Here is a 26,284-nt window from a genome sequence, read left to right as displayed (position 1 = left end):
TATGGAGTTCAATGTTCAGCTCACTTGCTGTTCTGTGAAAGATGTCTTAAACCCTTGTTTATAAGTATGTAGCAAAGATAAGAGACTACTTTGGAGGGTAGAGAGAAAAGTTTCAACTCTCCAAAGAGACTTCTTAAAACTTTTCTTTTCGTTGCTATGTATATACCTCTTTGGTATATATACAGGGCTAGAGCATTGATTCGATTTTCTTTAGCCTTTTTAATGATTTTGGATCAGTTTCGTTTTTTCTACTGTAGATGGCGTTTTCCAAAATGTTACAAGTCCTGATATTTTTCAAAGATTATCCCTGATCTTTGATAGAAAAGACCAAAGATAGACCATAATCTTTGGGAAATGAAAAGTTTCACGTGGTACTGCCGGTAAGGTAGTCTCACTCATTGAATAATAAAAAATAATAAATTTATTCAAAGGTCTATAGATCTCTGGGTCTCACAGAGAAGTTAGGGTAGTTCTGCCCTCTTATCTGTGGAGTAGTTGCAATAAATGACAAGTGAAGGCATGTCAATATTTATTTAAAAATAATCAACATTTACTGCTTGTTTAAAAACTGAAAATCATTAAGAAAATAATGTTTAATTGCAATTTCTGTTCAGAAGACATACCTCCAGGAAATAAAATTGAACTGAATGATCCTGAAATAGTCCTCATGCTAAATTTGATCAAAATAGATCCACAAAGTTTGGTAACTTTCTTTAACCATTTTTATTCAAATTATATATGTACTTATATTTATATTCACAGGCTATAAATGAACACAGTTTTTCGTGTCCTAAATGTATAAACTGTATCAAAGCTGCTCATAACTTCATTATCCTCTGTACTAAAACAGAAATAAAATTGAGGAACTGTATATCTCAAAATCAATGTCCCAAAAATGTTCATCTGGATCTGAAGAAAATGGTAGAAACAAAAGACAGTGCCCCAAAATCTTTATCTAATATATGCAGAATTTGCTTGAGGAGCATTACACACTATTTTCTTATCAAAGAAAGGTGTTATGGGATGCCATACCCAATTGAAAAGATGTTGACTACTTGTTTTTCTTCGATTGTAAGTATCAGTTGTTATTATAGGTCGGAGTTTGTGTAAGCTTATATTTTATTATTTTTTATAGAATTTATCTGTCACCAAAGAACCAATAATATGTCTGAACTGTCTCAACTTGTTAATCACATCATATACTTTTTATGAAAAAAATAAATTGTTGATGAGTGAATCCAAGAATCCTTTTACCCAAAATGAAATAATTACTGAAGTTGATGTGTCTGGAACTAATGTGGATAAAGAATTATCTGGGAATGATCTGCAAAACTCCCAAGAGATTATGTTACCCGATGTTGTATATGTCAAACAAGAACCTGTTTCTTTAGATATGAATGAGGAAGTCAAAATAGAAGATAACTCAGAACTCTTAGTGAATGTTGATGGTGTTAGGTAAGTAATTTCGAATTATTAAAAGTGATATATATCAATTCCCATTATTTATTTATAATATGATCTTTTCAGTAAACCACAAAGACCAGTTTCTAAACGGTATTTTTGTCAGACTTGTTCATATACAACAAAGAGAAAAGCTTGCTTGATCAAGCACAAGATTGTTCATTTTCCAGATTATAAAAAACCAATATTTAAATGCACCGAGTGTGGGTACACAGTCAAAAGTCAAAAATACTTAGATCGACATATGTTATTACATGCTAAGGGTATGGATTTTAAGAAGTTCAAATGTGAATTATGCCCATTCAGAACCAAGAAAAGAAGCAAACTGGATCGACATTTAACTGTGCACAAAGATGAAAGAGAAACAATGATGTATAAATGTTCAAAATGTATGTTCATTACAAAATGGAAGGGATATTTAACTCAACATGAATTGACACACAATGAAACTGAGGAAAAGAAATTCAAATGTGAACAGTGTGATTTCAGTACAAATTGGAGGGGTATGGATAAATTTTTTTAATTTTTTTTTTAATTTTACAGCAATAGTAACAGTACTACAAATTAAATTACAACTTTCAAATACCTTATGATAGCATATACAGGGTGTGGTGTAATGAATGGATAATATTGAGCCTGGGGGTAGAGGACTCTATGGCGGTTCAGAAAAATATATTTACCGTTTAGTAAAAGTGCCTTAGTTTTCGAGATATTGGAGATTTTCGAAAATTCAAGAGAATTACACCTTTCGCCACTCGTTTTGCAGGCAAGACTACAAATGAAGGAATTTTTTCAAACTGTTTTTTGAATAGTATTCCTGGATAGATGATCTATTGAATGTAATTCATTATTTTTGAGGCGCATGAATAGTTCTTCATGACGAAAAGATCTAACTCAACTTTTTCGTTTCGCTAATTTTTTTTCATAAGTTCAACCTATCGCGGTTTAAAAAATAATATGATTACTTGAGAGCCAATGCAAGAAAAAACATGCCCGTTTCATTGAGATTCCGAAATGGTATAACTCTCTGTATTTTCAGCATTTAATACAAAATAAATTCCTCTTGCAATCAGTTGAGGCCTAGTTTAATGTAAACTGTGTTTCTAAAATTTTTAGCAGCTAAAATGAAGAAATGAGAAATGAAAGCAGAATGAAGCAATCATCTATAAGAAGGTATAGAGAATTTATGAAGCTCATGATGGTGGCCTCTTGGAGAATCTTTTGTGATATTTAATTCAATGAAACGATACTCATTTTAAAATTGTTGATAGATATGCAATAAAGCTATGACTCATTAGAAAGTGTAGACTATAGAGCATGTATCAGAACTCCTGGTGGCCAATTTAAGCATCATTTGTGATTTGTGAAACTTTATTCAATGAAACGATATTTTAAAATTGTTATTTTTTTTCGTTTTCTTTTATTATTGAACCCCAACGTTGTGAAATCAATATTTTCAAGTTAATTTCAAGTTATGCATTAAATTTCAGCATTTTTGTAACAAGGGTCTTGACTCAATGTAATAAAAATTACCTCATTTTTAGCTTTTTTTCTTAATTACAAAAGTGCTAAAATTCACTTCGTTACTTGAAATTCGCTTAACAACTATTAACTTTATAACTATAGGGCTTAATAATGAAAGAATACAAGGGAAAAAAACCAATTTTAAAATATCGTTTAATTGAATCGAGTTTTACAAAAAGTGTTCAAAGTGTGCATCAGGAGCTCGAATAGATGCTCTACAACTTCTTATGAATAATTGCTTTATTCGGCTTGCAAGTCTCATTTCAGTTGCTAAAAATTAAAAAACAAGGCTCACGTCAAACTCTGCCTTGACTCATTGTAATAGAAATTTATTTTGTATTTAATGCTGAAAATAGAGTGAGTTATACCATTTCAGAATCTCAGTGAAACAGGCATGTTTTCTCTTGCTTTGGCACTCAGGTAACCATATTATTTTTCACACCACGCTGGGTTGAACTTAGGAAAAAAATAAACAAAACGGAAAATTTGAGTTAAATCTTTTATTTATGAAAAACTATTCATGCGCCCCAATAATAATAATTTACATTCGGTTGCGTATCTGTCCAGGAATACTACCCAAAAAACAGTTTGAAAAAATTCCTTCATTTGGAGTCTTGCCTGCAAAAAGAATGGCGAAGGGTGTGATTTTCTTGAATTTTCGAACATCTCCAATATCTCGAGAGCCAAGGCACTTTTACTGAACGTAAAATATATTTTTCTGAACCGCCATAGAGTCTTCTACCTGCAGACTCCATATTATCCATTCATTACGCCACACCCTGTATACAGGAAATTGTGAGATTTCTTCGAAATTTCGAATTCAGTTAATGAAAAAATCCATCGTTTGAAAATACCGTATTCTTTAAAATATCCGGATCCGAAATCTCTACAAATCAACGTAATAATCGTTAACCGTTGATTCGTCATCGAAATACATAATGTTGCCAGACAAATACTGTTCTTTTAAGGTAGTTATTAATGATTCACATAAAAATACAGCCGAGAACTCTGAATGTTGGCCTAACGGAGCTTACATATCTAGGTTTTTTTCAAGGAAACTGACGAGGGAGTAACAGGTAATTTAATTCCCGAAAATATTTCATTGACTCATTCCTGCGAAGATTACAACACATTAAACATGCTACATTTGAATATTCAGTGCTTAAGGAATAAAATAAATGTCTTAGAGGGTTTGATTTACGCTCAATCGCATAAATATGACGTGATATGCCTCACTGAGCATTGGCTCAGAGAAGAGGAGTCCAGGGGCTTATGCATCGGAGATTGGTATGTAGGTGATGCTTACACAAGGCAAAACATGAAACGAGGGGGCACAATGATATTAGTAAACTCCCTAGTGAACTGTTCAGAGTGTTCAGTTATCAGTAATATCCGAAGTAAATCCTTGGAAGTGCATTGTGAATTGTCAGCTATTAAACTACTCAAAAGTAATTTAATCATCATATGTATTTATTCATCACCATCGAGAAATCTCGATGCTTTCACTTCTAACTTGGAGCTTATTCTCAATGAACTCGCTATTAATAGGGACAGGGTTGTGATATGTGGCGACTTCAATGTTAAATTTAGCGTCAACCAAGATGTGGATTTTGTTTCGGACAGGGAGGCGAAAGTGGTAGTCGATCTCTTGAAATCCTATGGTTTCAAACAAAGAATATTTGAGCCCACCAGGAATCAGAATTGTATAGATAATATATTCACGAACTTTGATGCACCTGGGGAATTGGCTGGAATAATAGACACTGAGTTCTCGGATCACGAAGCACAGTTTCTTCGCGTAGGAACCTTGAATAAGAGTTCGAATTACGTTCACAGAGCATTTAGACCACTAACACAGGCAGGATTCAACGAGATGCATTGTAAACTTGAGAATACATGTTGGGACTTCATAAATGCTGAGCTGGATGGTGCGGAATGTTTTGTAGAATTCCATAACATTTTTGTTGATATATTCTCATCATCTTTCCCCAGGAGGATGAAGAGGACAAAACTCACACAACGGTATTGCGGATGGTTCTCTGAAGAACTTCGAGAAATGAGAGAGACATTACTTTTGGTTCGAAATTTGTACTCTAAGTATAAAACCGAAAATCTGCTTTTAGTGCGAAATGACCTTACCAGGAAATACAGGAAGGCAATAAAGAAAGCTAAAGTTTCTTATTATGACGGAAAAATTGAGTCTTCAAACAATAAATGCAAAACTACTTGGCAACTCGTGAATGACCACCTGGGAAAGAATAGAGTATCACCCCCTATAAACATTGCTCCCGACGTATTCAACAAACATTTTTCCACAGTGCCGGAGACAATTAGAACACGGCTTGCCTCATCGCAGATGGAGTTCGGTCAATCATTTAAGAAGAGGGTTCCACACAACTTAGAATTTGTATTCCGCGAGGTGGGATTCATTGAGGTGCGTGAAACAGTGAAGAGCTTGAGGAATAGCAAATCCACGGATTATTATGACCTTTCGGTGCAGATAATTAAAGCTAATATTAGCTCAATCATTATGCCGTTAACTAAACTGATTAATAAATGTCTACTGACAGGAAAATTCCCAAATTGCTTAAAAATCTCTAAAGTGATCCCAGTTCATAAAAAAGGAGATCGTAAGGATAAAAACAACTATCGTCCCATTTCAATTGTACCGGTGTTCTCCAAGATTCTTGAAAAAGTAATCGCAGGCCAGATAGTAAGCTACTTTGAACAGAATAACTTGTTCTCAGAAAATCAGTTTGGATACCGAAAAGGCAGAAGTACGGTCGATGCTATTATTCACTTCATTGACTTTACTGTCGATTGTTTTGAGCAAGGTGAACATTGCTTGGGATCATTCGTTGACTTGTCAAAAGCCTTCGACTGTGTCGATCGGAATAAGCTGCTTTTTAAACTGGAGAGATACGGATTCAATTCCACAGCCCTAAATTTGATCGATTCATTTTTGAGCGATCGTAGGCAAGCGGTTTACGTGGATAACATGTATTCGGATACGACAGACTTGACCCTTGGGCTGGCACAGGGATCAAATTTGGGACCTGTACTTTTCATAATATACATTAACGATCTGCCCGAATATGTGCCTGAAGTAAAGACAACCCAATTTGTGGATGATACAACATTTGAGGTTAGATCACGTGACCTCGAAGACTTGGCCGAGAAAGCGCGGGTGGCTCTGTCGGGAGCTCTGGAATGGTTTACAGCAAATGGTCTCAGTATGAATGAAGATAAGACACAATCTCTGACCCTGAGTTTGAGAAAGAGATGTGATGTAGACAATGACAGCACGGTTAGGTTCCTGGGAGTGTATCTGGACGCTTCACTTACCTGGAGTACCCATGTTGATGAGCTGACATCCAGTCTGAGTAGAAATATATTTGCCCTGAGGGTTCTTTCCTGTTCGCTGTCCGAGAAAACACTTAGATTGGTCTACTTTGCTCTCGTGGAGAGTAAACTGAGGTATGCTGTCATACTTTGGGGCAACTGTGCTCGACGCGAATCAGTCTTCAGATTGCAGAGACGTGCGATAAGGATTTTGGGAGGATTGAGTTATAGGGAGAACTGCAAGCAAGTTTTCGAAAAGTTGAGAATTTTAACTTTTCCATCAATCTTTATTCTAGAAAACTTACTTTACATCCACGGCAGTGACAAGCATTATCCTTTGCAATCCGACGTACACGAATATGACACAAGAAATAAATCCCTAATCAGAAAAAATTTCTTGAGACTGAAAAAATCCCAAAGCAACCCGGAGTATTGTGCAGCGTCGTTATATAATAGACTGCCTGCCGAGCTGAGAAACCTTTCACATGTCAAATTTAAAAAGCAAATTAAGGAAATATTGTTGGACAATGTTTTTTATTCGATTGATGAGTTCAATTCGTTCTGGAAGTCATGAGATTGTAAACTTTGTTTATCTTATTTGTTAAGTTTCAATTTGTCACGTCCTGTCGTTTTTACAATAAGTGTGTATATTTTATATAAAACTGTGTCGATGTTGATGTATACCTGACTTGTGGAAACAATTTTTACAATTGTAGATACACCAATAAACCATTCATAAACCATTCATTCATTCATTCATTATTCATTCGATCGCTTTGTGTAAGTCGCCCATATTCGGGAAATTGTGTGATTTTGTTGAAATTTCGGATTCAATTAATGAAAAATTCTATTGTTTGAACATAACGTATATTTCGAAATATCCAAATCCGAAATCTCTACAAATCAACGTTATAATCTTTAACCGTTGATTCGTCATCGAATTACATAATGCATTATTCATTCGATCGCTTTGTGTAAGTCGCCCATATTCGGGAAATTGTGTGATTTTGTTGAAATTTCGGATTCAATTAATGAAAAATTCTATTGTTTGAAAATAACGTATATTTCGAAATATCCAAATCCGAAATCTCTACAAATCAACGTTATAATCTTTAACCGTTGATTCGTCATCGAATTACATAATGCATTATTCATTCGATCGCTTTGTGTAAGTCGCCCATATTCGGGAAATTGTGTGATTTTGTTGAAATTCCGGATTCAATCAATGAAAAATTCTATTGTTTGAAAATAACGTATATTTCGAAATATCCAAATCCGAAATCTCTACAAATCAACGTTATAATCTTTAACCGTTGATTCGTCATCGAATTACATAATGCATTATTCATTCGATCGCTTTGTGTAAGTCGCCCATATTCGGGAAATTGTGTGATTTTGTTGAAATTTCGGATTCAATTAATGAAAAATTCTATTGTTTGAAAATAACGTATATTTCGAAATATCCAAATCCGAAATCTCTACAAATCAACGTTATAATCGTTAACCGTTGATTCGTCATCGAAATAAGTAATGCATTATTCATTCGATCGCTTTGTGTAAGTCGCCCATATTCGGGAAATTGTGTGATTTTGTTGAAATTTCGGATTCAATCAATGAAAAATTCTATTGTTTGAAAATAACGTATATTTCGAAATATCCAAATCCGAAATCTCTACAAATCAACGTTATAATCTTTAACCGTTGATTCGTCATCGAAATACGTAATGCATTATTCATTCGATCGCTTTGTGTAAGTCGCCCATATTCGGGAAATTGTGTGATTTTGTTGAAATTTCGGATTCAATCAATGAAAAATTCTTTTGTTTGAAAATAACGTATATTTCGAAATATCCAAATCCGAAATCTCTACAAATCAACGTTATAATCTTTAACCGTTGATTCGTCATCGAAATACGTAATGCATTATTCATTCGATCGCTTTGTGTAAGTCGCCCATATTCGGGAAATTGTGTGATTTTGTTGAAATTTCGGATTCAATCAATGAAAAATTCTATTGTTTGAAAATAACGTATATTTCGAAATATCCAAATCCGAAATCTCTACAAATCAACGTTATAATCTTTAACCGTTGATTCGTCATCGAAATACGTAATGCATTATTCATTCGATCGCTTTGTGTAAGTCGCCCATATTCGGGAAATTGTGTGATTTTGTTGAAATTTCGGATTCAATCAATGAAAAATTCTATTGTTTGAAAATAACGTATATTTCGAAATATCCAAATCCGAAATCTCTACAAATCAACGTTATAATCTTTAACCGTTGATTCGTCATCGAAATACGTAATGCATTATTCATTCGATCGCTTTGTGTAAGTCGCCCATATTCGGGAAATTGTGTGATTTTGTTGAAATTTCGGATTCAATCAATGAAAAATTCTATTGTTTGAAAATAACGTATATTTCGAAATATCCAAATCCGAAATCTCTACAAATCAACGTTATAATCTTTAACCGTTGATTCGTCATCGAAATACGTAATGCATTATTCATTCGATCGCTTTGTGTAAGTCGCCCATATTCGGGAAATTGTGTGATTTTGTTGAAATTTCGGATTCAATCAATGAAAAATTCTATTGTTTGACAATAACGTATATTTCGAAATATCCAAATCCGAAATCTCTACAAATCAACGTTATAATCTTTAACCGTTGATTCGTCATCGAATTACATAATGCATTAATATTTAATTAATGAAAAATTCTATTGTTTGAAAATAACGTATATTTCGAAATATCCAAATCCGAAATCTCTACAAATCAACGTTATAATCGTTAACCGTTGATTCGTCATCGAAATACGTAATGCATTATTCATTCGATCGCTTTGTGTAAGTCGCCCATATTCGGGAAATTGTGTGATTTTGTTGAAATTTCGGATTCAATTAATGAAAAATTCTATTGTTTGAAAATAACGTATGTATATTTCGAAATATCCAAATCCGAAATCTCTACAAATCAACGTTATAATCTTTAACCGTTGATTCGTCATCGAATTACATAATGCATTATTCATTCGATCGCTTTGTGTAAGTCGCCCATATTCGGGAAATTGTGTGATTTTGTTGAAATTTCGGATTCAATTAATGAAAAATTCTATTGTTTGAAAATAACGTATATTTCGAAATATCCAAATCCGAAATCTCTACAAATCAACGTTATAATCTTTAACCGTTGATTCGTCATCGAATTACATAATGCATTATTCATTCGATCGCTTTGTGTAAGTCGCCCATATTCGGGAAATTGTGTGATTTTGTTAAAATTTCGGATTCAATTAATGAAAAATTCTATTGTTTGAAAATAACGTATATTTCGAAATATCCAAATCCGAAATCTCTACAAATCAATGTTATAATCTTTAACCGTTGATTCGTCATCGAAATACGTAATGCATTATTCATTCGATCGCTTTGTGTAAGTCGCCCATATTCGGGAAATTGTGTGATTTTGTTGAAATTTCGGATTCAATTAATGAAAATTCTATTGTTTGAAAATAACGTATATTTCGAAATATCCAAATCCGAAATCTCTACAAATCAACGTTATAATCTTTAACCGTTGATTCGTCATCGAATTACATAATGCATTATTCATTCGATCGCTTTGTGTAAGTCGCCCATATTCGGGAAATTGTGTGATTTTGTTAAAATTTCGGATTCAATTAATGAAAAATTCTATTGTTTGAAAATAACGTATATTTCGAAATATCCAAATCCGAAATCTCTACAAATCAACGTTATAATCTTTAACCGTTGATTCGTCATCGAATTACATAATGCATTATTCATTCGATCGCGTTGTGTAAGTCGCCCGGTCAGTTTTGATTTAGAATTTGCGGAGTACGGACGTTTAAATTTTCCCTCGTTCACTCGGGTCGTGTTAAGTGTAGAATTATTCGATTTTTTCGAAAAGTTTCCGATATATTCGGGAAATTGTGTGATTTTGTTAAAATTTCGGATTCAATTAATGAAAATTCTATTGTTTGAAAATAACGTATATTTCGAAATATCCAAATCCGAAATCTCTACAAATCAACGTTATAATCTTTAACCGTTGATTCGTCATCGAATTACATAATGCATTATTCATTCGATCGCGTTGTGTAAGTCGCCCGGTCAGTTTTGATTTAGAATTTGCGGAGTACGGACGTTTAAATTTTCCCTCGTTCACTCGGGTCGTGTTAAGTGTAGAATTATTCGATTTTTTCGAAAAGTTTCCGATATATTCGGGAAATTGTGTGATTTTGTTAAAATTTCGGATTCAATTAATGAAAATTCTATTGTTTGAAAATAACGTATATTTCGAAATATCCAAATCCGAAATCTCTACAAATCAACGTTATAATCTTTAACCGTTGATTCGTCATCGAATTACATAATGCATTATTCATTCGATCGCGTTGTGTAAGTCGCCCGGTCAGTTTTGATTTAGAATTTGCGGAGTACGGACGTTTAAATTTTCCCTCGTTCACTCGGGTCGTGTTAAGTGTAGAATTATTCGATTTTTTCGAAAAGTTTCCGATATATTCGGGAAATTGTGTGATTTTGTTAAAATTTCGGATTCAATTAATGAAAATTCTATTGTTTGAAAATAACGTATATTTCGAAATATCCAAATCCGAAATCTCTACAAATCAACGTTATAATCTTTAACCGTTGATTCGTCATCGAATTACATAATGCATTATTCATTCGATCGCGTTGTGTAAGTCGCCCGGTCAGTTTTGATTTAGAATTTGCGGAGTACGGACGTTTAAATTTTCCCTCGTTCACTCGGGTCGTGTTAAGTGTAGAATTATTCGATTTTTTCGAAAAGTTTCCGATATATTCGGGAAATTGTGTGATTTTGTTAAAATTTCGGATTCAATTAATGAAAATTCTATTGTTTGAAAATAACGTATATTTCGAAATATCCAAATCCGAAATCTCTACAAATCAACGTTATAATCTTTAACCGTTGATTCGTCATCGAATTACATAATGCATTATTCATTCGATCGCGTTGTGTAAGTCGCCCGGTCAGTTTTGATTTAGAATTTGCGGAGTACGGACGTTTAAATTTTCCCTCGTTCACTCGGGTCGTGTTAAGTGTAGAATTATTCGATTTTTTCGAAAAGTTTCCGATATATTCGGGAAATTGTGTGATTTTGTTAAAATTTCGGATTCAATTAATGAAAAATTCTATTGTTTGAAAATAACGTATATTTCGAAATATCCAAATCCGAAATCTCTACAAATCAACGTTATAATCGTTAACCGTTGATTCGTCATCGAAATACGTAATGCATTATTCATTCGATCGCTTTGTGTAAGTCGCCCATATTCGGGAAATTGTGTGATTTTGTTGAAATTTCGGATTCAATCAATGAAAAATTCTATTGTTTGAAAATAACGTATATTTCGAAATATCCAAATCCGAAATCTCTACAAATCAACGTTATAATCGTTAACCGTTGATTCGTCATCGAAATACGTAATGCATTATTCATTCGATCGCTTTGTGTAAGTCGCCCATATTCGGGAAATTGTGTGATTTTGTTGAAATTTCGGATTCAATTAATGAAAAATTCTATTGTTTGAAAATAACGTATATTTCGAAATATCCAAATCCGAAATCTCTACAAATCAACGTTATAATCTTTAACCGTTGATTCGTCATCGAATTACATAATGCATTATTCATTCGATCGCTTTGTGTAAGTCGCCCATATTCGGGAAATTGTGTGATTTTGTTGAAATTTCGGATTCAATTAATGAAAAATTCTATTGTTTGAAAATAACGTATGTATATTTCGAAATATCCAAATCCGAAATCTCTACAAATCAACGTTATAATCTTTAACCGTTGATTCGTCATCGAATTACATAATGCATTATTCATTCGATCGCTTTGTGTAAGTCGCCCATATTCGGGAAATTGTGTGATTTTGTTGAAATTTCGGATTCAATTAATGAAAAATTCTATTGTTTGAAAATAACGTATATTTCGAAATATCCAAATCCGAAATCTCTACAAATCAACGTTATAATCTTTAACCGTTGATTCGTCATCGAATTACATAATGCATTATTCATTCGATCGCTTTGTGTAAGTCGCCCATATTCGGGAAATTGTGTGATTTTGTTAAAATTTCGGATTCAATTAATGAAAAATTCTATTGTTTGAAAATAACGTATATTTCGAAATATCCAAATCCGAAATCTCTACAAATCAACGTTATAATCTTTAACCGTTGATTCGTCATCGAATTACATAATGCATTATTCATTCGATCGCGTTGTGTAAGTCGCCCGGTCAGTTTTGATTTAGAATTTGCGGAGTACGGACGTTTAAATTTTCCCTAGTTCACTCGGGTCGTGTTAAGTGTAGAATTATTCGATTTTTTCGAAAAGTTTCCGATATATTCGGGAAATTGTGTGATTTTGTTAAAATTTCGGATTCAATTAATGAAAATTCTATTGTTTGAAAATAACGTATATTTCGAAATATCCAAATCCGAAATCTCTACAAATCAACGTTATAATCTTTAACCGTTGATTCGTCATCGAATTACATAATGCATTATTCATTCGATCGCTTTGTGTAAGTCGCCCATATTCGGGAAATTGTGTGATTTTGTTAAAATTTCGGATTCAATTAATGAAAAATTCTATTGTTTGAAAATAACGTATATTTCGAAATATCCAAATCCGAAATCTCTACAAATCAACGTTATAATCTTTAACCGTTGATTCGTCATCGAATTACATAATGCATTATTCATTCGATCGCTTTGTGTAAGTCGCCCATATTCGGGAAATTGTGTGATTTTGTTGAAATTTCGGATTCAATTAATGAAAATTCTATTGTTTGAAAATAACGTATATTTCGAAATATCCAAATCCGAAATCTCCACAAATCAACGTTACAATCTTTAACCGTTGATTCGTCATCGAATTACATAATGCATTATTCATTCGATCGCTTTGTGTAAGTCGCCCATATTCGGGAAATTGTGTGATTTTGTTAAAATTTCGGATTCAATTAATGAAAAATTGTATTGTTTGAAAATAACGTATATTTCGAAATATCCAAATCCGAAATCTCTACAAATCAACGTTATAATCTTTAACCGTTGATTCGTCATCGAATTACATAATGCATTATTCATTCGATCGCTTTGTGTAAGTCGCCCATATTCGGGAAATTGTGTGATTTTGTTGAAATTTCGGATTCAATCAATGAAAAATTCTATTGTTTGAAAATAACGTATATTTCGAAATATCCAAATCCGAAATCTCTACAAATCAACGTTATAATCGTTAACTGTTGATTCGTCATCGAAATACGTAATGCATTATTCATTCGATCGCTTTGTGTAAGTCGCCCATATTCGGGAAATTGTGTGATTTTGTTGAAATTTCGGATTCAATCAATGAAAAATTCTATTGTTTGAAAATAACGTATATTTCGAAATATCCAAATCCGAAATCTCTACAAATCAACGTTATAATCTTTAACCGTTGATTCGTCATCGAATTACATAATGCATTATTCATTCGATCGCGTTGTGTAAGTCGCCCGGTCAGTTTTGATTTAGAATTTGCGGAGTACGGACGTTTAAATTTTCCCTCGTTCACTCGGGTCGTGTTAAGTGTAGAATTATTCGATTTTTTCGAAAATTTTCCGATATATTCGGGAAATTGTGTGATTTTGTTAAAATTTCGGATTCAATTAATGAAAAATAATGAAAAATTCTATTGTTCGAAAATAACGTATATTTCGAAATATCCAAATCCGAAATCTCTACAAATCAACGTTATAATCTTTAACCGTTGATTCGTCATCGAATTACATAATGCATTATTCATTCGAACGCGTTGTGTAAGTCGCCCGGTCAGTTTTGATTTAGAATTTGCGGAGTACGGACGTTTAAATTTTCCCTCGTTCACTCGGGTCGTGTTAAGTGTAGAATTATTCGATTTTTTCGAAAATTTTCCGATATATTCGGGAAATTGTGTGATTTTGTTAAAATTTCGGATTCAATTAATGAAAAATTCTATTGTTTGAAAATAACGTATATTTCGAAATATCCAAATCCGAAATCTCTACAAATCAACGTTATAATCTTCAACCGTTGATTCGTCATCGAATTACATAATGCATTATTCATTCGATCGCGTTGTGTAAGTCGCCCGGTCAGTTTTGATTTAGAATTTGCGGAGTACGGACGTTTAAATTTTCCCTCGTTCACTCGGGTCGTGTTAAGTGTAGAATTATTCGATTTTTTCGAAAATTTTCCGATATATTCGGGAAATTGTGTGATTTTGTTGAAATTTCGGATTCAATTACTGAAAAATTTTATTGTTTGAAAATAACGTATATTTCGAAATATCCAAATCCGAAATCTCTACAAATCAACGTTATAATCGTTAACCGTTGATTCGTCATCGAAATACGTAATGCATTATTCATTCGATCGCTTTGTGTAAGTCGGCCATATTCGGGAAATTGTGTGATTTTGTTGAAATTTCGGATTCAATCAATGAAAAATTCTATTGTTTGAAAATAACGTATATTTCGAAATATCCAAATCCGAAATCTCTACAAATCAACGTTATAATCTTTAACCGTTGATTCGTCATCGAATTACATAATGCATTATTCATTCGATCGCGTTGTGTAAGTCGCCCGGTCAGTTTTGATTTAGAATTTGCGGAGTACGGACGTTTAAATTTTCCCTCGTTCACTCGGGTCGTGTTAAGTGTAGAATTATTCGATTTTTTCGAAAATTTTCCGATATATTCGGGAAATTGTGTGATTTTGTTAAAATTTCGGATTCAATTAATGAAAAATTCTATTGTTTGAAAATAACGTATATTTCGAAATATCCAAATCCGAAATCTCTACAAATCAACGTTATAATCTTTAACCGTTGATTCGTCATCGAATTACATAATGCATTATTCATTCGATCGCGTTGTGTAAGTCGCCCGGTCAGTTTTGATTTAGAATTTGCGGAGTACGGACGTTTAAATTTTCCCTCGTTCACTCGGGTCGTGTTAAGTGTAGAATTATTCGATTTTTTCGAAAATTTTCCGATATATTCGGGAAATTGTGTGATTTTGTTGAAATTTCGGATTCAATTACTGAAAAATTTTATTGTTTGAAAATAACGTATATTTCGAAATATCCAAATCCGAAATCTCTACAAATCAACGTTATAATCGTTAACCGTTGATTCGTCATCGAAATACGTAATGCATTATTCATTCGATCGCTTTGTGTAAGTCGGCCATATTCGGGAAATTGTGTGATTTTGTTGAAATTTCGGATTCAATCAATGAAAAATTCTATTGTTTGAAAATAACGTATATTTCGAAATATCCAAATCCGAAATCTCTACAAATCAACGTTATAATCTTTAACCGTTGATTCGTCATCGAATTACATAATGCATTATTCATTCGATCGCGTTGTGTAAGTCGCCCGGTCAGTTTTGATTTAGAATTTGCGGAGTACGGACGTTTAAATTTTCCCTCGTTCACTCGGGTCGTGTTAAGTGTAGAATTATTCGATTTTTTCGAAAATTTTCCGATATATTCGGGAAATTGTGTGATTTTGTTAAAATTTCGGATTCAATTAATGAAAAATTCTATTGTTTGAAAATAACGTATATTTCGAAATATCCAAATCCGAAATCTCTACAAATCAACGTTATAATCTTTAACCGTTGATTCGTCATCGAATTACATAATGCATTATTCATTCGATCGCGTTGTGTAAGTCGCCCGGTCAGTTTTGATTTAGAATTTGCGGAGTACGGACGTTTAAATTTTCCCTCGTTCACTCGGGTCGTGTTAAGTGTAGAATTATTCGATTTTTTCGAAAATTTTCCGATATATTCGGGAAATTGTGTGATTTTGTTAAAATTTCGGATTCAATTAATGAAAAATTCTATTGTTTGAAAATAACGTATATTTCGAAATATCCAAATCCGAAATCTCTACAAATCAACGTTATAATCTTTAACCGTTGATTCGTCATCGAATTACATAATGCATTATTCATTCGATCGCGTTGTGTAAGTCGCCCGGTCAGTTTTGATTTAGAATTTGCGGAGTACGGACGTTTAAATTTTCCCTCGTTCACTCGGGTCGTGTTAAGTGTAGAATTATTCGATTTTTTCGAGAATTTTCCGATATATTCGGGAAATTGTGTGATTTTGTTGAAATTTCGGATTCAATTAATGAAAAATTCTATTGTTTGAAAATAACGTATATTTCGAAATATCCAAATCCGAAATCTCTACAAATCAACGTTATAATCGTTAACCGTTGATTCGTCATCGAAATACGTAATGCATTATTCATTCGATCGCTTTGTGTAAGTCGCCCATATTCGGGAAATTGTGTGATTTTGTTGAAATTTCAGATTCAATCAATGAAAAATTCTATTGTTTGAAAATAACGTATATTTCGAAATATCCAAATCCGAAATCTCTACAAATCAACGTTATAATCTTTAACCGTTGATTCGTCATCGAATTACATAATGCATTATTCATTCGATCGCGTTGTGTAAGTCGCCCGGTCAGTTTTGATTTAGAATTTGCGGAGTACGGACGTTTAAATTTTCCCTCGTTCACTCGGGTCGTGTTAAGTGTAGAATTATTCGATTTTTTCGAAAATTTTCCGATATATTCGGGAAATTGTGTGATTTTGTTAAAATTTCGGATTCAATTAATGAAAAATTCTATTGTTTGAAAATAACGTATATTTCGAAATATCCAAATCCGAAATCTCTACAAATCAACGTTATAATCGTTAACCGTTGATTCGTCATCGAAATACGTAATGCATTATTCATTCGATCGCTTTGTGTAAGTCGCCCATATTCGGGAAATTGTGTGATTTTGTTGAAATTTCGGATTCAATCAATGAAAAATTCTATTGTTTGAAAATAACGTATATTTCGAAATATCCAAATCCGAAATCTCTACAAATCAACGTTATAATCGTTAACCGTTGATTCGTCATCGAAATACGTAATGCATTATTCATTCGATCGCTTTGTGTAAGTCGCCCATATTCGGGAAATTGTGTGATTTTGTTGAAATTTCGGATTCAATTAATGAAAAATTCTATTGTTTGAAAATAACGTATATTTCGAAATATCCAAATCCGAAATCTCTACAAATCAACGTTATAATCTTTAACCGTTGATTCGTCATCGAATTACATAATGCATTATTCATTCGATCGCTTTGTGTAAGTCGCCCATATTCGGGAAATTGTGTGATTTTGTTAAAATTTCGGATTCAATTAATGAAAAATTCTATTGTTTGAAAATAACGTATATTTCGAAATATCCAAATCCGAAATCTCTACAAATCAACGTTATAATCTTTAACCGTTGATTCGTCATCGAATTACATAATGCATTATTCATTCGATCGCGTTGTGTAAGTCGCCCGGTCAGTTTTGATTTAGAATTTGCGGAGTACGGACGTTTAAATTTTCCCTCGTTCACTCGGGTCGTGTTAAGTGTAGAATTATTCGATTTTTTCGAGAATTTTCCGATATATTCGGGAAATTGTGTGATTTTGTTGAAATTTCGGATTCAATTAATGAAAAATTCTATTGTTTGAAAATAACGTATATTTCGAAATATCCAAATCCGAAATCTCTACAAATCAACGTTATAATCGTTAACCGTTGATTCGTCATCGAAATACGTAATGCATTATTCATTCGATCGCTTTGTGTAAGTCGCCCATATTCGGGAAATTGTGTGATTTTGTTGAAATTTCAGATTCAATCAATGAAAAATTCTATTGTTTGAAAATAACGTATATTTCGAAATATCCAAATCCGAAATCTCTACAAATCAACGTTATAATCGTTAACCGTTGATTCGTCATCGAAATACGTAATGCATTATTCATTCGATCGCTTTGTGTAAGTCGCCCATATTCGGGAAATTGTGTGATTTTGTTGAAATTTCGGATTCAATCAATGAAAAATTCTATTGTTTGACAATAACGTATATTTCGAAATATCCAAATCCGAAATCTCTACAAATCAACGTTATAATCTTTAACCGTTGATTCGTCATCGAATTACATAATGCATTATTCATTCGATCGCGTTGTGTAAGTCGCCCGGTCAGTTTTGATTTAGAATTTGCGGAGTACGGACGTTTAAATTATCCCTCGTTCACTCGGGTCGTGTTAAGTGTAGAATTATTCGATTTTTTCGAAAAGTTTCCGATATATTCGGGAAATTGTGTGATTTTGTTAAAATTTCGGATTCAATTAATGAAAAATTCTATTGTTTGAAAATAACGTATATTTCGAAATATCCAAATCCGAAATCTCTACAAATCAACGTTACAATCTTTAACCGTTGATTCGTCATCGAATTACATAATGCATTATTCATTCGATCGCTTTGTGTAAGTCGCCCATATTCGGGAAATTGTGTGATTTTGTTGAAATTTCGGATTCAATTAATGAAAATTCTTATTGTTTGAAAATAACGTATATTTCGAAATATCCAAATCCGAAATCTCTACAAATCAACGTTACAATCTTTAACCGTTGATTCGTCATCGAATTACATAATGCATTATTCATTCGATCGCTTTGTGTAAGTCGCCCATATTCGGGAAATTGTGTGATTTTGTTGAAATTTCGGATTCAATTAATGAAAATTCTATTGTTTGAAAATAACGTATATTTCGAAATATCCAAATCCGAAATCTCTACAAATCAACGTTATAATCTTTAACCGTTGATTCGTCATCGAATTACATAATGCATTATTCATTCGATCGCTTTGTGTAAGTCGCCCGGTCAGTTTTGATTTAGAATTTGCGAAGTACGGACGTTTAAATTTTCCCTCGTTCACTAGGGTCGTGTTAAGTGTAGAATTATTCGATTTTTTCGAAAAGTTTCCGATATATTCGGAAATTGTGTGATTTTGTTGAAATTTCGGATTCAATTAATGAAAAATTCTATTGTTTGAAAATAACGTATATTTCGAAATATCCAAATCCGAAATCTCTACAAATCAACGTTATAATCTTTAACCGTTGATTCGTCATCGAATTACATAATGCATTATTCATTCGATCGCGTTGTGTAAGTCGCCCGGTCAGTTTTGATTTAGAATTTGCGGAGTACGGACGTTTAAATTTTCCCTCGTTCACTCGGGTCGTGTTAAGTGTAGAATTATTCGATTTTTTCGAAAAGTTTCCGATATATTCGGGAAATTGTGTGATTTTGTTAAAATTTCGGATTCAATTAATGAAAAATTCTATTGTTTGAAAATAACGTATATTTCGAAATATCCAAATCCGAAATCTCTACAAATCAACGTTACAATCTTTAACCGTTGATTCGTCATCGAATTACATAATGCATTATTCATTCGATCGCTTTGTGTAAGTCGCCCATATTCGGGAAATTGTGTGATTTTGTTGAAATTTCGGATTCAATTAATGAAAATTCTTATTGTTTGAAAATAACGTATATTTCGAAATATCCAAATCCGAAATCTCTACAAATCAACGTTACAATCTTTAACCGTTGATTCGTCATCGAATTACATAATGCATTATTCATTCGATCGCTTTGTGTAAGTCGCCCATATTCGGGAAATTGTGTGATTTTGTTGAAATTTCGGATTCAATTAATGAAAATTCTATTGTTTGAAAATAACGTATATTTCGAAATATCCAAATCCGAAATCTCTACAAATCAACGTTATAATCTTTAACCGTTGATTCGTCATCGAATTACATAATGCATTATTCATTCGATCGCTTTGTGTAAGTCGCCCGGTCAGTTTTGATTTAGAATTTGCGAAGTACGGACGTTTAAATTTTCCCTCGTTCACTAGGGTCGTGTTAAGTGTAGAATTATTCGATTTTTTCGAAAAGTTTCCGATATATTCGGAAATTGTGTGATTTTGTTGAAATTTCGGATTCAATTAATGAAAAATTCTATTGTTTGAAAATAACGTATATTTCGAAATATCCAAATCCGAAATCTCTATAAATCAACGTTATAATCTTTAACCGTTGATTCGTCATCGAATTACATAATGCATTATTCATTCGATCGCTTTGTGTAAGTCGCCCGGTCAGTTTTGATTTAGAATTTGCGAAGTACGGACGTTTAAATTTTCCCTCGTTCACTAGGGTCGTGTTAAGTGTAGAATTATTCGATTTTTTCGAAAAGTTTCCGATATATTCGGAAATTGTGTGATTTTGTTGAAATTTCGGATTCAATTAATGAAAAATTCTATTGTTTGAAAATAACGTATATTTCGAAATATCCAAATCCGAAATCTCTATAAATCAACGTTATAATCTTTAACCGTTGATTCGTCATCGAATTACATAATGCATTATTCATTCGATCGCTTTGTGTAAGTCGCCCGGTCAGTTTTGATTTAGAATTTGCGGAGTACGGACGTTTAAATTTTCCCTCGTTCACTCGGATCGTGTTAAGTGTAGAATTATTCGATTTTTTCGAAAATTTTCCGATATATTCGGGAAATTGTGTGATTTTGTTGAAATTTCGGATTCAATCAATGAAAAATTCTATTGTTTGAAAATAACGTATATTTCGAAATATCCAAATCCGAAATCTCTACAAATCAACGTTATAATCTTAAACAGTTGATTCGTCATCGAATTACGTAATGCATTATTCATTCGATCGCTTTGTGTAAGTCGCCCATATTCTGGAAATTTTGTGATTTTGTTGAAATTTCGGATTCAATCAATGAAAAATTCTATTGTTTGAACATAACGTATATTTCGAAATATCCAAATCCGAAATCTCTACAAATCAACGTTATAATCCTTAACCGTTGATTCGTCATCGAATTACATAATGCATTATTCATTCGATCGCGTTGTGTAAGTCGCCCGGTCAGTTTTGATTTAGAATTGGCGGAGTACGGACGTTTAAATTTTCCCTCGTTTACTCAGGTCGTCAGCATTTTTGTAACAAGGATCTTGACTCAATGTCATAAAAATTACCTAATTTTTAGCTTTTTTTCTTAATTACAAAAGTGCTAAAATTCACTCACGTTATTTACTTTTGATTTGAATGCAAGTAGTTACATCCCATCCAAAATTAGAAAAAATATTGTGTGAAACACGTTGGGAAATACTGGTTTTCGTATTTCGCTTCTCTCGTTGCGCAGAAACGCGCTCATTACGAAAAATACTGCTTTTTCCTACTGGTTACCCAAAAAACTATTTCGAAATTAACTAAGCTAAATGTTGTGTAATAGAAGATTGAAAATTCCATAGCCTACTTGACAATACTTTTTTTGAAAGTATATTATAATGTGTTTTTTAAGATAAAGATCTTCAAAACTTCGTATTTCAAACATCGTCTCTTCCTATTTTTCCTTCAATTTGAAAGTATATTTTTCTTGATGGTTTTTAATTATCATCTTTAGGTAGTCTTCTTCAACACAAAGTGGTTCATTTATCAGGGGATGATGCCTTCAAATTTAATTGTGATCAGTGTCCTTTCAAAACAAAAAGAAAAGATAACTTATCTAAACATATGATACGACACATGAAAGAGGAAGATGTGAGAATATTCTACTGCTCAGAATGCCCTTTTACCAGTAAATTCAGTAGCAAACTCTCCAGGCATATGTATGTACATAAACAAGGAGATGAACTCACAACATATAGGTGAGTAAATTGACAGGTTGTTCATCTATCGTATATGTAAGCATTTTCTGTTTATACCTTATACCTACTTGCACAACATTTGTTTGTAACATTTTCGACTTATGCAAAAATAGAAAACATTATTATATAATCATCCTGTATACGTTCCCCATATGGAATATTGAAAAACCAATACTCGAATACTCTCCCCCGGCGGTGGTAAACGGTTCTCCGCTCTGTTTTCTGCTCCTAACGGGTTTGCACGCCGGCCAGGAAATCGTACTCCCAGCAGAGGTTCCCAGTTGAAAGTACGGATTGCTCGGAGGACTCGATATGTAGGAGAAATTTATCTTGTATTAAATGATGGAAATTCAGTGAGTTACACCATTTCAGAATCTCAATGAGACAGGCATGATTTTTCCTACTTTGGCACTCATTTAACTATATTTTTTTCACACTTAAGAAAAAATAAGCAAACTAGGAAATTTGTTAAAAAAAAAACTATGCATTTGCGCCCCAAAAATCATGAAATATATTCGATAGCGCATCTATCCAAGAATTCTATCTAAAAAACAGATTGCAAAAATTCCTTCATTTGCAGTCTTGCCATCTAGAAGAGTGGCAAAGTGTGTAATATTTTTGAAATTTCGAAAATGTCGAATATCTCGAAAATCGACTTACTTTTACTAGACATAAGACATATTTTTCTGAACCGCCCTAAAGTCCTCTACCCGCAGGTATCATGTTATCCATTCATTACGCCACATCCTGTATGTACTATTATAAGTTGAATGAGTGATATATACATATATTGATTTGCAGCTGTACAGATTGCGATTTCCAAACTAGGTGGAAAAATAACCTACAACAACACATGAGAGTTCATCAAGACGCTTCTGAAATTCCCCTATTCAAATGTAAAGATTGTCCCTTCACCACAAAATGGAAAACATGTTTGACAGAACACGAAGTGATGCACAAAACCGGAGACGATTCCAAAGAATTCAAATGTACCGAATGTAGTTTTACGACTAAATGGAAAAAGAGTCTCAATATGCACTTACTGACACATACTACAGATGAGAGTATCAAAAAATTCAAATGTGTCATGTGTGAATATAAAACCTATCGGTCTCATCACCTAAAAAGACATATGCAAGTACATTATAAATAGTAGGTAACAACAAATATTTTAATTCAAATATAGTACATATAGTCCATTCAAGAATATTATTGACATCTCAGTAGGCCTCGAAAGTTCAAACGCTGCAATTCGACCAAATCTCTTATAATTTCTGCAATTTCAGACACAGAACTGAAATATAATCTAGAAAAGTATTTGAACTGAATCAGCATTGATCAATTTATTCGATTAAATTAAGAATATAGAAAAAATTCAAAATACATATGTTTGTTTAGTGCATGAACTTATATGTAGGTTGTGTATGGGTCAGTGTTCAACCTGAATTCAAAAATGTGTGTGAAGTTAGCTCAACACTTTAAGATTTTTGGAAAAAAAAAATTGTGCGGAATTGTGCTAAGTTTGTGCTACTTTGTACTACTGTTGACATTTTTTTTTCAATTCCATACAGTTCTCAAGATATTCCACAAAATGTATGGAATGGACCAGCCTAGCACTTTCAGAAAAAAATGGGTTTTTTATGGCTGAAACAGGTTTTGCTATACATCTACTGAGTTGTGCCATTCGAATTTTTGGGAAATTTCCTCTTACTTCCCCAAAAATCGAAAATAAAGAAAAAAATTGGCCCAACACTTTTGCTTTTGGTTCCTAAAAATGAGTAGAATAATTTGTGCTGACTTGTGCCTTAAATACGTTCTCGAAAATTTGTCGAATTTTCCGAGAATTCCCAAATTTAAAAAAAAGGTAGCCCAGCACTTTCGCTTTTTTTTAACGAAAACATATGGAAAAAATTGTGCTATAGGTATACTAACTTGTGTTTTTTGTTGGATTTTCTCTTAATTTTCGATTTTTCGGGAAATAAGAGGAAATTTCGCAAAAATTCGAACAGCACAACTCAGTACATGTATAGCACTATGTGTTTCAGGCATAAAAATCATTTTTCTCTAAAAGTGCTGGGCTGACCCATTCCATACATTTTGTGGAATATCTTGAGAACCGTATGGAATTGAGAAAAAATGTCAGCGGCACAAAATAGCACGAACCTAGCACAATTCAAAACAATTTTTTTTTCCATAAAGCGAAAAGTGCTGGACCAACGTCCACACGTAACTCAAAATCCTACTTTATAGGCTATTTTCAACACAGCCGCACGAGTTGTCAATATTCTTGATTGGAATGTACGTTAGTCCAGTGTTCATAAGAAGTTTCAAATGAGTATTTCAACCAGATTATATTTTATGTTATGACTGTATTTAATTTTTTTTTAGAAAAATAAAATTGTTTTATGTTGTATGGGTGTAGACTGATGAAAGTTTATTGATTTTTCAATGTTGAAGTTGTGATTAAAATAAGTGTAACCTTGTGAGTACAAGCATTGATCTTAAATCCATCAATTTCCTCAGACAGTACAGGGTGTTCCAAATCCGATGTTCATTGAGGGCAGCTCGGAAACCAGAAGAGCCAGAGCTGAACAGCTCCGAGCTCTTTTTCCGAGAAATAATAGCAAAAGTTGAGATTTTTTCGATTTCGAAAAGTTCTACTGACTTTTTTGTGTTTGAAGTGACAGATCTGTATCATGAACTTTCTAACGAATAATCCAAAAAAGCCAAAAAATAAAGGATTTTTTATAAAAATCTTCAAACTCAATATCTCCATAACGGTTGAATTTCGGACACCATGCTATAGAACCAAATTCATCAGAAATTACCTGAATAATAACGTCCTTATATATTCAGTACGACTTTCCCTGTAACCCTTATACAGGGTGTCCCGTAAAGACCACGTCAAACGAAAACGGAAAATAGATCAGAATGTGCTCTACCTGATGTGAAAAAATCGTTTATATGAAAGTCTCACAGTCTTCGAGATATTTGATGTTTTATGAAAATGTTGAATTTTTTCACTTAAACTGCTTTCTCTCTTGCGGAAGCTAAAATTAAATACTTTTCGAATCAGTTTTTTTTCCGTAAATTTTGTTGAATGATTACTCCAATTCATGCAATAAAAAATACCACAAAATATTATACAGGGATTCTGAAAAAAAAAATTGAAATTCATGTTCTGAAGGAAGTGTTTTTTTGTTCTGAATTCTATCTGACGTAGTATAAAAAAAGACACTAGACCTTTTCTGCATATTACGTTGAAAAGTTGCCCATTTTGTGAGGATTCCGAAATGGTAAAATACAGGTGAAAACCTTCTTCACGAAAAAAGATATTTGAATGTTTATCGAAAATGGAACATTTCTATGAAAAACTGATTTTTTCACCTTTTCCATAAATACTTTCATTTTGCACTTCCTGCTGAAAATAATCAATCAACAAATCAATAAAAAGTTATTAAGATGCTAATTCACTGACTGAGTTTTTTTATTTCTTTTTCTTTGCCTAAAGAACTCTCGAACATCGATATGATGTGATGCGATTCAATGATTCACCAGACTTAAATCCTCCGGATTTTTTTACTGGGGTTTTTTAAAAGAAGGATATTTATTCGAATCCTATAAGAGATGAAGCACACCGCATTCGTATTTCAGCAGCCAAAATAGCGGGGAGAAGTTTGTATGGTTTGAAAAAGGCATTTCTCAATAGATGATGGGCATGTATTAGCGAAGGGGGGGGTCATTTTGAGCATTTGCTCTAATTAGAATCCTGAATTTTTATTATTGATATTTTTATAAAGTTTCTTCACAATAGATTCGTTGATGTTGAAGGTCCTGTGCGTTATTACATTATATCAATGCAATCAATGAATAATTTCATTTTATAAGTAATTTAAGGACTAACTGACATTTTTCAACAGAATTATTCAATATGTTACAGCAGAATCTGCAAAATGAAAGAATTTGTGGAAAAGGTGACAAAATCAGTTTTTCACAGAAATGCTCCATTCTCGATAAACATTGAAATATCTTTTTTCGTGACGAAGGTTATCACCTGTATTTTACCTTTTCGGAATCCTCACAAAATGGGCAACTTTTCAACATTATATGCAGAAAAGTTCTAGTGTTTTTTTTATACCACGTCAGATAGAATTCAGCACAAAAAAACACTTCCTTCAGAACATGAATATGAATTTTTTTTCTCAGAATCCCTGTATAATATTTTGTGGT

At 32.9% G+C, this 26,284-nt stretch overlaps 1 protein-coding gene across 1 annotated transcript; it reads left to right on the top strand.

Annotated features, from left to right (window-relative positions):
- The first annotated feature begins 514 nt into the window (after positions 1 to 514).
- Positions 515 to 24,540, top strand: LOC123309841 (zinc finger protein 729-like). Its single transcript, XM_044893126.1, has 6 exons — positions 515 to 703; positions 763 to 1,071; positions 1,136 to 1,455; positions 1,528 to 1,964; positions 21,811 to 22,054; positions 22,856 to 24,540. The coding sequence occupies exons 1-6, from the start codon at positions 590 to 592 to the stop codon at positions 23,205 to 23,207; spliced, it is 1,776 nt and encodes a 591-aa protein (XP_044749061.1). The 5' UTR covers positions 515 to 589; the 3' UTR covers positions 23,208 to 24,540.
- Positions 24,541 to 26,284: the final 1,744 nt, after the last annotated feature.

The sequence above is a fragment of the Coccinella septempunctata genome, chromosome 3 (assembly GCF_907165205.1).
Source record: "Coccinella septempunctata chromosome 3, icCocSept1.1, whole genome shotgun sequence".
Lineage (NCBI taxonomy): Eukaryota > Metazoa > Arthropoda > Insecta > Coleoptera > Coccinellidae > Coccinella > Coccinella septempunctata.
Note: the sequence above shows the minus strand (reverse complement) of the source record. Positions and strands in the feature narration are given on the sequence as shown.